The sequence below is a fragment of the Hydra vulgaris genome, chromosome 10, assembly GCF_038396675.1.
Source record: "Hydra vulgaris chromosome 10, alternate assembly HydraT2T_AEP".
In the NCBI taxonomy this organism is placed as follows: Eukaryota; Metazoa; Cnidaria; class Hydrozoa; order Anthoathecata; family Hydridae; genus Hydra; species Hydra vulgaris.
This window is the reverse complement of record NC_088929.1, coordinates 5,735,001-5,749,795: the sequence shown is the minus strand read 5'-3', so window position 1 is coordinate 5,749,795 and position 14,795 is coordinate 5,735,001. Positions and strand designations below refer to the sequence as shown.

Here is a 14,795-nt window from a genome sequence, read left to right as displayed (position 1 = left end):
TTAGATTAAAAAATAAAATAGTAAAACAATAATATATATATTGATATATATATTTATATATGTAAGTATATATATACATATATTTATATATTTATATATATATATATATATATATATATATATATATATATATATATATATATATATATATATATATATATATATATATATATATATATGTATATATATATATATATATATATGTATATATTTATATATGTATATATATATATAAATATATATATAGTAATACAGGAGTTAAAAATCTAAGTTGTAAATGAAAATAATTCTCATACTATGGTGAGTAAGTAAAATTAATAGTTAAACTTAAACAATTTTTTTTATTTTTTTCATAAACACAGATCTCACCTTTAAATTCTTCAGCTGGGTATGAGATTTAAAAAAACTATAAAAAACTTTTTTATGAAACTCTCTATTAAAGTTTTAAAAATAAATTAAAAATGTTTCTATAAGAAAAAACTATAATTTATAATAATATAGTAAAATTTGATATTTGGAAAAGTAATTTTAAAATTAATGTAAAAATAATTACTCTCTTTTTATATGCTAAAAGTGTCATGTCAGGTGAGCTTCGTAATCATAAATAATTTCTCATTAGAGAGTTTTATCATAGGAAATAATTTGAACCAGGGTTTTTATTTTATGGCATTTGTAAACATGCTGATCAAATTTATTTGAACCAAAATCTGTTTTTTATGTATATTGTATAAAATGTTTCTGAATCTCAGGTTATTAGTTTTACCAATTATGTCGTTTTGTCATTGCGTCCATAAAAAACAAGAATAAAAAGGAAAGAAAAGATCGACAGAAAACTTAAAAAAATATAGGTTGAATGTGTCAGATACAGTAAAAAGATGCAAATTTGCTGATTGACGAGTTATGCGAAAACGATTTTTAGTTAAGTGATATGATATCTTTTTTGAGCAGCATTCATGATCTTATTGTAAAAAACAAAGAGACTATGAGAGAGTAACTTAAGCTAGTCTAAGAGTGGAAAAGTTGTTATCATCAACACAAGAATGAAAAAAATCTTGCGATATTTGTTTGCAGTAAAAAATTGAGTTTGATGGAATTTAAATCCATAAGCTATTGCAAGCTCCATGCGGTTACTTAAAAGTAACCAGATTCAAGATCAGCTGCCTGTTTAAAGCGATCAGATGGTGAAGATTTTTTGTCAAGATAAGAAAATAATATTGATTTGTCAAATAATAGGTGCCATTTTTTTATGCGATTATGAGGAAGATTGTTAATTTAGATAAAAAGCAATGCACGAGCAATTATAGAACCTTGAGTTACTCCTGAAGTTTCTGGAAATAATAAAAAGTGTTAGCCTTCGAGAATGATTTATAAAACAGCGGTCAGATAGAAATGATTTTATACTCTTTAAAAATTTATATCAAGAAACCAATAATAAAAGAAAGGCTAATCGAATAATAGTTGCATAGGTTAGATTTTCTATAAATTAGAATCACATAATAAGCACTTATTATAAATTTAGATAGAATAGAAGAGAGTTCTGGAGAACACTTCAGTACGACTATAATAGTGATGTTGTCTGGACAACAAGATATTGAAAAGTTTTATTGAAAATTGACTTAAGCATTGCAAGCCAGAGTTATTTAGATGTATAACAATGGGTTAATCTGTTTATTTGGAATTGCAGGGATACTACAGCCGTTAGATTTGAAATTGAAATTAGATGAAAATGTTCTTTGCAATTTATTCTGCCATGGGTAAGGTAATAACATTAGACCCAGAGATATAATATAAGTCTTACCTTAGTTAATGACACAATAAAAAATTTTCAAAAGTCACTTCAACCAAACATCTAAGATAAAATACGATTTAGTTAACTGAGAATAATGAAGCTTAGTATCAGAAAGATTTTTCAACAATGATTTCTTGCAATAACGACATAAAGACATTTGTTCGCAAGATAGATGTTCTAGTAAAAAGATGAAAAAAATGACTACAATTTACAATAGTAACTGCACAGGAGAATTTTAAGCTTTCATACTTGTCTGTATCCAGGAACACATGAAGGGGTGAATTTATATATCCAATGTTTAGGTTTACACATAAATGTTTGCTATGTTTTTAAATGCTTATTCACAATAATTTTACACATTGGTATTAAATTTAATACTTATAAGGTGAAATATTTTCCAAATAAGAATATGATGATCAGATGGATGCGTGGTATAACTATAAGAAAAAACTGTTAAACAGAAATTGATAATAGTCAGTGTATTGAACAATGTGTTTCCGAAAAGATTATGGGGTTTGATAATCAGCACATGAAGAACAAGCAGCCTTTAAATAAAAAAAAGGAGAGGTGGAAGTAAAAATAATTTTTAAAAGAGTGCAAAAAGTATTATATGAACGAGTCTTAGTTCAGAAAAGAAGTTGCTAAAGAATGTAAAAATAAAGATTTTAAATTGCATTAATTTAAAACATAAGATCAAAAGCTTTTTCGCTTTAAATATTACAGACTTTTAATAAATTCAATAAATAAGGTCGAGCGCCTGTGCTACGCATAATCACACATGGACGGCTGTTTAATACTCTTTTAAAGAAGAAGAAAAAATGAATATTCTACTCATTTCTTTATTTATTAATGATTCGAGTAATAAACAAAAGGTAGTTTGTTAAAAGTATAATAAGTAGGAGGGCAATTTAATAAACATTCCAAAGTATTTGTCCTTTAAATACTTATATTATTTCAAGAAATAAACTTTTATTCTAAACAAAAAGCATCAAAATTACAAACATAAGTCATACTACTCCTTTTATAGAAGTAATTAAACCAGTGAACTGATTGCATTATGAGAATATGTTGCGGAAAAAAATGTTTAATTTACTCCTTTAATTCAAAAATGAATTTAATTAAAGGTTTCAATGATAGCAAATCTGAAAGATTATTAAACCAAAAAAAGTCCTCCAAACACGGCAAATGCTGCACCTAATGATAACTCATAATGTAAGTTAGCTACTACATAATATTTATTATGCAATACAAAATGTTTAATGAACCATTAGCTAAAATTACAATAGTTAATTCTCCTACAGAAAATAAAAATATAAAACTGTTAGCTCATAACATAAGTGTACATTTTTTACACCTATGCTATGAGCTAAATTAACTTTTTCTCTATACATTCTTGCTAGTTAGCTAAATAATTTAATTGCTGTAGGAACAGCAATAATCATGTTACCTTCTGTAAAATAGGCTCTCGTATCAACGCCCATTCCTACAGTAAATATATAATCGGGTAAAAACAATAAACTTACGAAAGCTCTTGCCAATTGAGCATATATCATACCTAAGAAAAAAACAACTTGATTTTTTGAACAACAAAAAGGATAATTTGTACTAAAAAAAGGATTTTTTGAACTAAAAAAAGGATTTTTTGAACTAAAAAAAGGATTTTTTGAACTAAAAAAAGCATTTTTTGAACTAAAAAAAGCATTTTTTGAACTAAAAAAAGCATTTTTTGAACTAAAAAAAGCATTTTTTGAACTAAAAAAGCATTTTTTGAACTAAAAAAAGCATTTTTTGAACTAAAAAAGGATTTTTTAGATTTTTAAAATATTTTTTAGAAATGTAACATAGTTACTGCTCCTGCTAATACGGGTAAAGAAGTAAAAAAGAAGGCACATCTTCCTGCTCCTTGTTTATTGAAAGATAAAGTTAAAAGTAAAATTAATACTTGAAAAAGTAATCAAAAACCTAAATTATTTAACCTAGAAAAAGCCAAATCTGGTACTTCTATGTATATAGGTACAAATCAATTTCCATAACCTTCTATTAAAACTGGCATAACTAGAAAAAATATCATTACAAAACCATTTGAGCAGTTACTAACACATATATAAATCATATATAAATGATCATCTCCTGTTACTCTTCCTGGTGCTGAAAGTTTTAAAATATTTAAAGCTGAACCTATTATTCCATATACAATATATTTCTAAATATAATATATCTTTATATACAAATTTCCTATATCTTTATAACTACTTGAAAACATTCAACGTGTGGTGTAATTACACACTCATTTTTTGAAAGAATAAAAAATTTTCTAATTTTTATACAATCGGAATAATACATAAAAATAAAATTAATAAAATAAACTACAAATTATGCTAATTAATAAAATAGGAACTTAGATAAGTTTAGAAACTAATCAAGTTAATGAAACATATTTCCTATAAATATTAAACAATATTTTTCCTTTATGTCTAAAAATTAATGGAAAAAGATCATTACATTATGTAAAAATGGTATAATAAATAGTATTAATACATTTAAAATTAAAGCAAAGACTCCTTCTAATTTCTTAAGAATTGATCTTAAATTAGCATAAGCAAATAAAAAATATTATCATAGCATTATATTAATAGTAATTACTAATGAACTAGCATTTATGAAACTTTCTGTCACCAAAAGTATTAGTATAAAAAAATATCATAAATGATAATATGAATATTAGGATAAAAAAAATCATAAACATCTTTTATTATGAAGTATCAATGAAATGGAAACTCTATCAAAATTACTTTTTAAACTTAAGATATTAATAGATCCAACATTATGAAATAATACTATGTAAATAAAAATTGAAAATGTAAACAAAAATAAATAATGTAAATTAAAAAATCTACCCAAAAGTAGCATTATTTACACAAAATCCACCTCATATTGTTTGAACTATATCATCTCAAATATAAAAAATTGTAGATAAAAATTTTTAAAACAGTAGCTCCCAAAAAAGTCCTCATTTGTAATACATAACCTGGTAATGGTAATACATAACCTGGTAATGGCAAGATAACCTATAAAAGCAATATTCATCTCTATTATAAATATGGTTATGCCTGAAAATCAAATTTTTTTTTTTTGATAGCCCCCATAATCTAAAATTTTTCTGATATGAAAATAGACAAATGATTAATGAATAGATAAATTATGACGAGTAATAATGAATATAGATGAATGTTCACACATAAAAAATGAAGTGGCATCATTAGCATTATATGATTTTACTAAAAACCCAAAATATTCATCTATACATACATGAACTATTAATTTAAAAAAATAAAATTATATCTTTGCAACAGTGCATGTCTAAGAAAGTTTCAGTTATTAGTTAAATTGAAAAACATATTCCTGTTAAAGACTCCAAATTTTATAAATAATTTATATTTGATGGAGAAGGAAGATGATTTAAAGTAGAATTAAAATGCTTTATAAAATGATAATTTACTTGAATTCTCATTTTATAGAAATACTAAAAAAGAAATAAACTTTATTAAGTTTTAATCATAATTAGTTTTAACACCTAAGATAAAAATAAGCAGTAATAATGGTTCAAGGCTTCGAAGGTTTAAAACTTACGATGTTTTATGAAAATTTTAAATGAGATGAATATGAGACAAAAAACATCCTACTATATATTCGTATAAAAGATATTATATTTATAAAAACCCCTGATATATTAATAAAAATACAAGTAAAGGAAATTCAAAAGCTGACGTTATTAGAAACAATTCGGCTTTCAAATTTATTTTTAAGGGAATTTAAAAGTTAGCTAAAATTAAAATGAAGAAAATCATTCTAAAAAAAGCCGTAGTAATTGTTAAATCTCTAAAATACTTTATAATTCTAGAATGAAACATATCTAAAATAAAGTCGATTTATAGGATTTTTATAAAATCCTATGAATAATCAAAATGAAATATTATATAAAGTTCTTATAGTTAAAAACTTTCATAATTCCAAGCTAATAAATATATTTTGAAAAAACATATTAGAGTTAATAATGATCCAATAAAGGTATAAAAAAAATTCAAAAGCAGCTTTAATTCTTTCTACTCGATATCTCTATTTATCAACCATACTAAATACAGGTATTAATATACTTTCAAATAAAATATTGAATCATAATATATCTAAAATAGAAAATGCCTTAATAATTAAAATAATTGAAATAATAATACATCAATCCTTTTTTTAAATTTTTTATTATCTTGAAACTTAATAATACACATATAGGAATTACCAAAATGTTTTAACAATTAAAATTATTAATAAACCATCAATAGAATGAATGAAATGACTTTAATTTATAAATTTGGAACAGTTTAATAATAATTGGAATAAATTAAGTTGAAAGTTTTAAATTTTATGATTTAAAATTTAAAATAACATCAAATAAAGTAAAATAGATCACAACAAAGAGATATTAAAGATATTTTTACTTTTCTTTTAATAAATAAAAATTTATGTTTAAAAATGTATCTAATAAAAGATAAAATTATACGAATAATTCATTAGATAAACCTCAAAAAACTCATATTAATGAGCTTGTAATAATAATAAATCAATTAAAATTTAAAGATTTTTTAGAAATTTAATTTATCATATCTTAAACTAGGAAAAGAAGTTCTTACTGAAATAAACAAAAATACAAACAAAATTAATTTTATAAAAAAAATAAAAGTTAACAATAAAAAAATAATTCAGTTACCTGAAAAATAAAACTACAAAAAAGCACTGGTAAACATTTTATGAGAATATTCTGCAAAGAAGCAAAAGGCGTCTAGGAATATTTTACATTATAGCCAAAAACTAAATCTGATTCACCTTAAGTAAGAAAGAAAGATAAAAAAAAAAAATATTGAAAAATATTAACATGATTGGAAATAATAAAATCTTTTGAAAGTAATTTTACACCATCTGCTAAAAGTTGCAATAATTCATATATACCTAATTCATTAGGATCTTATTTTATTTTGACTATAACCGATAATCTTTGTTTCTGCTAAGATTAAATAAGCTACAGAAATTAAAAGTGGAATGACAATTGTTAATAACTTTATTATTTTTAATACAATTAAATATAGTTTTTGTATTACCTTTTCAATGAGGTTAACATAAAATTCTAACTAACATTAATATTATATTACTTCTAATAGTAAGTATTTCTATAATACTAAGACAAAAAAACCTAATTGTTACTAATAAATTAAAATAAAGAAAAATTACTCTTACCCTAACTCTTGTCGAATCATTCGTAAATCAATCGTTTGGCTAATATCATTATAAATAAACGAAAAACAGATTGTGATTAATAATCTATTAAATTTAAATTTACTGATCGCGGAAATAAATTATTTCTACATCAAACACAAAAAATGAAATAGTAAATAAAAAAAAAACCTTATAAAATAATTGACCAGTTAAATAAAAAGGATTAAATCCACACTTAAAAATAGAAACTTCTTCTTTAACAGGGAATTTGACTGAAAGTAAAATTGAAAAAAATAAAACAACAAAACTTAGAATAAGGCTAATTGTTAATAAAATAAATAAACTTAATTTCATAAGTTATTTCTAAAATATTTTTAAAAAATGGTTTTTTTGTGTCGTAATATATAAGTAATTGTTAAAACATTAACTCCTATCTTACCTATTGATAAAGTAATACTTATTAATACAAAATTTATAGAATATTTAAAATAGATGAATAAAGCTATATTATGAAAATAATAATAATTGATTAAACTCAAATTAAAAAATCATTATTTAAAGAATAATGTATAAGAGCATCATAACAGATCATTTTTATTAATTATGAAGATAAAATAACTAAAATTGTAGGAATTATGTTATTAATATAAGAATATTTTTGTTTTAGTTATATCTAACATCATTGCTACAAATAAAAACACGATTACTATTGCTTTTACATATATCATTATTACTATTATAAGTATTAAAAATAAAAACTCTAAATTTAAATTAATTAATGAAGCAAAATAAAAAATAAAAGTAGAATCAATTTTTTTTAAAGAATTTATACACACTGAACATTTTAAAACTATCCAAATAGAAAAGAAAAATCACTTGTGGTCAAATTATTAAAAAAAAAAAATTCTCTTTCCTCCATAAGTTACTACTTACTCTATCTTTATGATCAAGGTGACGGGCTATTTGTATTAATATTTCCACTTAATTATTAAAACTTTATATTAAATTATTTACTATTAGGTTCTCTTCTAAATCACTACAGATTGATTATCCAAATGTAAATTTATATTACAATACTCATTGTATTACATAACATCCCTTTTTATAAATTTTTTTTTGACTTTATTCTTATGAGAAATATGCTTAATCTAAAAGTTAAAGCTGAAGACAACCTTGCTACACTTGTATTTCTTGAAAAAGGTAAGGCACTTTGCGGATTAACAAATTAAGTTACCTGTTTTGTTATACTATTCAGAATAAATATGAACAAAAAGATTACCAGGGTACGAAATCCTTTCTTATTATCATCTATTCAAGTTTCTATTAATTTTGTAAATTCTTGAAAATTTTAATTATTGTATATTTTACCAAATCAAAAATTTTCGTTTTACAATCTTCATTCTACACATTTAACACACACACTCAACACACACATTTAACACACACATTTAACACACACATTTAACACACATTTAACACACACATTTAACACACACTTTTAACACACACATTTAACACACACATTTAACACACACATTTAACACACACATTTAACACACACATTTAACACACACATTTAACACACACATTTAACACACACATTTAACACACACATATAACACACACATTTAACACACACATTTAACACACACATTTAACACACACATTTAACACACACACATTTAACACACACACATTTAACAAACACATATAACACACACATTTAACACACACACATTTAACACACACATATAACACACACATTTAACACACACATTTAACACGCACATTTAACACACACACATTTAACACACACATTTAACACACACATGTGACACACACACATTTAACCTACTTTTTTACAAAAATTTGTTTTTTATTTTACTCATTTCTTTTCGTACACCAACAAGTGTAAATGAATCTCATACTTTTGTTACTCCAAAATTAAAAAGATATTATTCTAATTATAAAAGAAAAGAAAAAGGAATTGAATCCATATATTCTGGTTTTTCCTCTTAGTGGATCAAATAACTAAAATTCCAAAACATTTTTGCCTGTACAAAGGTACTACTATCAAGTTAATTTTATTATTTACTCAACTCATTAAAAAAAAAGCAAATAAATAAAATTCTCCTTTTTTAATCCCCTCTAAAAGAGTTTTACCAACAGACCAGTTGCAGCATTTGCGCACTTCGGGCTGCGCCAGTGCTGCACCTGAAAAACAAACTTCTTTCCTCCAGATAAGATAGTGGTCTAGTGTATTTGTAAAATTACACTATGCATTTATCTGATAATTGCATCCGCTGTTCAATTTAGATGCTGGAAGTAATTTCAATGTTATACATAGTTATTAGTTATAACATATGTAGTTTATTACTTTTCCTTGATTTTTAATGAGGTATTTCTTTCAGTTAAAAATATGGACGATTCACTGAATTCTTCCCAGACATAAGTTACCCATGCCTTTGAAAGTTTTAATTAAAAGGTGGATTTATTATTATTAAAATAATAATAAATCCACCTTTTTTTCAGCACCATTTATTTCAATTTCTTTATTGGCTTCTTTACTGTATTTACTAAAGATTTTATTTTAAAAAACAAAACACAATAATGCATCTTTTATACCACTGCATCTCACATTTTAACCAATTATTGCCTACAAGCTGTAGAAACACAAGAATTTGCTTAATTACCTTTTCTACACCTTTTACATAGCTGCGCATACTCCGTGGTTGCGCACTTTCTCCGTAGTTGCTCTCTTGTAGAAGCCCCTTTGCTTACATTTTATCTCTTCAGGAAATAAAGTTTTCTAATAAGTATTAAACAGATAAATCTGCAGAAAAAAGGAACATTGATAAATTATTCTTAATAACTTATTACTGCTCTGTAGTTTAAGAACATTAGAAGCTCTTTTTGTAAGTTTTACATTGTTTACTTTATAAACTTAATCACATGGTAACTTTTTAATTTTAAAACTCTTTTAGCAACCAGTGAGTATTGCGCTGAAGGTTGGACAGGTTATACAAGCTATTGCTACTTTATTCGCAGCGTAAATGAATTTAATGGAAATGATTGGTTTGAATCGTTTACATCATGTCAGTCTATAGGAGGAAATTTGCTAAGTATAGAAAATTTAGAAGAAAATCGATTCATTCAAAATGATTTAATCAAAGATAGTCGTGATTACTGGATTGGTATGATGCTTACATTAATCATAATCCGAGTTGAAATAAGTTTGAAAATATAATTTAAAATAAGTTTTTCTTTAACAGGCCTCAATAAAGTCTGGAATGGTTTTATTGAAAAAAATAAAAGATTTGAGTGGACTGATAAAACATCCACACAGTTCTTCAATTGGATTGAAAATCAACCAGACAATGTTGATGGTATTGAAAGTTGTGTCGTAACAAACTCCAATGGTTGGAATGACAAAGAATGCAAAGTTTTAAATGGGTTCATTTGTAAATCTAAAAAAGGTTTTGTTGTTATTTATGTCAAAACAGCAACTTTGATAATAATAAACAATGTCATTAGTCTTGTATGCCATGCTCTATTTTTACTAAAATTTTATATTATATATATATATATAAATAAATATATATATATATATATATATATATATATATATATACATATATATATATATATATATATATATATATATATATATATATATATATATATATATATATATATATATATATATATATATATATATATATACATGTATATATATATATGTATATATTTATATGGATATATATGTGTATATATATATATATATATATATATATATATATATATATATATATATATATAAATACAAATGGAGTTTGTGTTCTACACCCTCTCGCTCACCACAAAAAATATGGTTTTAAATTAATAGTTGATTTTTTTACGAGTTTAGTTGGATACTTAACCAAACTCAGTCGGGTATATTTTAGTTTCGAGTACCTAAATTATTATTTATTTATTATTTAATGTTTTGAAAGAACCAGTCGGCATTTTTTAAAGATGTATCTAGGTATATATATATAATATATATATATATATATATATATATATATATATATATATATATATATATATATATATATATATATATATATATATATATATATATATATATATATATATATACTTTGAAAAATAATGAAATTTAAAAATATTTAAATAATATTAAAATAATTATGGCAGTTACAATTGAACTAAATAAAAAAATGTTACAAAAAAATGTTTTAAACGTTATAAGTTTGAGCACAAAAATTTTATACGAGCGTTTGGATTAAGTTGAAACATATATCCGTGAAAATAGTAAAAAAGTAAAATTGATTGAAAAAGAGGTTGAGGATATTAAAGTGAGTTTAAATTTTCATGAACAATTTAATGAAGAAAAAAGTAGGAGCGTCATTATTTCACAGGATAAATGTAATATAATAAGCGTTACCCAGAACATAGAATCTGATTTTACTAAGACTACTAACAAATTAAGAGAGATAGAGGATCGATATTTTCAATTTTAAATCTAAACATCTGAAGTATTAATAAAATTTTGATAATCTAAAATTATTCATGCATTATCTAAATCATGATTTTAATATATTTAGTCTCACGGAAACGTGGATGAAAAGCAATGAACTAAATTATTAGCTTAGTATTTACGTGTGAATTCATCAACCGCCTAACACCCTCTTAGGCGGTGGTTTAAGTATTTTTGTTCACAAATCTATAAACTTTGTTTTGCGTAATGATTTCAATGTTAGCGAAATAAATTGCGAGTGGTTATGCATTGAAATAAATAATAATGCGGCCGAAAATATTATTATTAATTCTATTTACAGAAAACCAGCTGGTAATTTAAAATTATTTCAAATCCATTTGAAAAATTTTTAAGCAAAATTAACACTTCAAAGAAATACGTGTACTTAGCTGGTGGTTATAATTTAAACTTGGGAAATCATGCTTCAAATGTAAATGAACAATGTTTTTTAGATACGCATATTCAGCATGATATCAATTCCCACTATAAATAAATCAACGAGAATAACTTAAACCTCGTCGATGTTACTAGATGTATTCACTAACAGTTTGACTTATATATTCACTAACATTTTTCATAATTGCCTCTTAGAATCGGGTATAATCAAAACTGACGTAACTGATCATTACCCAATGTTCTTAATTACAGATAATATAACCCTTAAGCGTTCTGTCTCTAAATCAACAATCTTAATACGACAAATCAATAAAAACTTTATATTATACTTTCGAAATCTTTTATATAAAAAATTGACCGGAATTTTTTATTACAACTTCAAGATGCGAATAATGCATATAAATTATTTTTTACACAGTTTTGTTAACACTATGGTTTGGCATTTCCAGTGATAAAAAATTTTAACTCTATTTTTTATAACTCATCAAAGTAAAAAATCAAAAACTTTATGAAAAGTATTTAAAACAAAAAACATATAAAAATGAATTAGGTTACAAAAAATATATAAAAACATGTTTAAAAAAACAAAAAAAAACACGCACAAAAAATTATTATGCAAGGTTGTTGGAAATAACACGCGGAAAAACATAAAAAACGTGGAATGTTAAATAAACGGTAAAAATAAATGTCTAAAAAACAACTTGCCGCAAAAACTCTTAGCGGAAGGGGAACTGATTTATAATGAAGAAGCCATAATTAAAAAGCTCAACAATTTTTTTCTTGATATTGGTCCATCGTTAGCTGATAAAGTTCCAAAAACTACCTCAAATTTTGAACCTTATATGAAATCAACCAATACAATTATGAAAGAAGTAAAATCAAACATAAGGGAGTTTCAAAATGCCTTCAACTGTTTAAAAAATAATAAATGCGCTAAGATAGATTAAATTAGCACGAATGTGGTCAAAGCAGTGTTTGATATCCTATTTCTGTTATACCATGTTTCTCAAAACTGTTTGAACGAATTATGTATGATAGACTTTATAGTCACCTAACTGAGAACAACATCATGTATAATAAACAATTTGGGTTCAAAAAGAATCACTCAACAGATCATGCGGTAGTCGAGCTAAGAAATTATATTTCCAATGGGTTCAATAATGATTGCTATACATTAGGAGTTTTTATTGATTTATCAAAAGCATTTGACACTGTTAACCATTGTTCTTATAAAAAGACTAAAACTGTATGGAATACTAAACAATAAATTACTATGGTTTAAAAGTTACCTGTCAAACAGAAAACAATACATAATATATGCCGCAAATGAAACAGAAAAACATATTATAACTTGTGCTGTTCCCAAGTGATCAATCTTTCTACCGCTATTATTCCATCTCTATATAAATGATTTATATTTCGTATCCAAAAATTTTAATAGTATTTTATATGCTGATGATTAGAATTTTTTTATTCAAACAGTAATATAAACCACCTGTTTAGAATATCTAAAAAAGAATTATTTAAAATATATGATTGGATTACAAATAATAAACTTTTTGTAAATGTTGGGAAAGCTAAATTTATTTTATTCCACAAATCTAGTATGAGAGATAACCTTTTTTCAAAATTACCTGATATCTTCATGAATAAAACAGTTATTAAAACAGACTCGGTCATTTTTCTCAGAGTGATTATAGATTAAAATATATCATCGAAATATTATATTAAATCTATTGAAAACAAAATCTTCAAAAATATCTCCATGTTATATAAACTTAAACTATTTCTTAAATTTGAGTCTTTAAAAATTAAATTTTTTCATTTATTCATAGTTATTTTTCCTATTGCAATATTGCATGGAAAGATAACTATGAAGTACAAATTATGGGAAGCTTAATAGAATTTATTGCAAAGTAAAGCATGCAAGAAGAAATATTTTTGTTGTCAACAGAACTGTTCCCAGACGGCACATCTGGTTTTAATCTCGGAATTAAAACTCGAATAAACACGTGTTTGTTACGATCCAGGCGTAAACTAAAAACACGTGGATTTCGCGGGAAATTTTACTGGAATTTAACACGTGTTTTCTAAGGTTTCAAACACGAGTTTTTTTATGTTTTAAATACGTGTTTTTTGAAGTTTTAAATTCGTGTTTTCTATAGTTTAAAACGGTCTCATGGCATTAAATAAAGTTTCCAAACGGAAACTTAATTCAATGCCATAAGTTAGTTCAGGCATAGTAAGTAACCATAAGTTTTCCAAACTTATGGCTGAACTAACAGCTGTTCAGCACGGTTCTATGATAAACCAAAAATACGTAGGTTTTGTTAGACACACGTTTATAGCTTTAAACATGTATATATATATATATTACATTATATTTACGACAACTTTGTTGTTTTATTTTTGTTTTTTAAGGTAAATTATTTTACAATTATACTACAAAGAAAAAATAAGTAGAGAAATAAAAAAACAAATCTTTAAAAATAAGCTAACGTTTGGCACATGAATACCATACATAATATTTAATTTCGATTGATCACTTCTTCCGTCATTATAAAATCTAAAATCGTATAAAAATACGCTTTCGCATTTTTACAAACAATTCCAGTAGCATCAAGTGTTCTTTTTAATTTTTCTTAAAAGTCGGGTCTCGAACTTCACTAATTCCTCAATTGAGGTAACCTGTTCAAATTTAACTTCATTCAAATCTTTATCTAAAAACTATTGCAGTAGCCCAAATTTCTTTTTATGTAATGATGTGACACAATCATTTTACGCTAAAACATGGCATCATCAATG

At 24.2% G+C, this 14,795-nt stretch overlaps 1 protein-coding gene across 6 annotated transcripts in view; it reads left to right on the top strand.

The window, feature by feature from the left end:
* Positions 1-14,795, top strand: part of LOC136085755 (uncharacterized) — a 184,244-nt gene that overhangs the window by 71,067 nt on the left and 98,382 nt on the right. For all 6 annotated transcript variants that reach the window (XM_065807148.1, XM_065807154.1, XM_065807153.1 and 3 more), the window contains 2 exons: positions 10,039-10,248; positions 10,327-10,530. In XM_065807148.1, the coding sequence (XP_065663220.1) occupies positions 10,039-10,248; positions 10,327-10,530 (414 nt within the window). The remainder of the gene's footprint in view (positions 1-10,038; positions 10,249-10,326; positions 10,531-14,795) is intronic.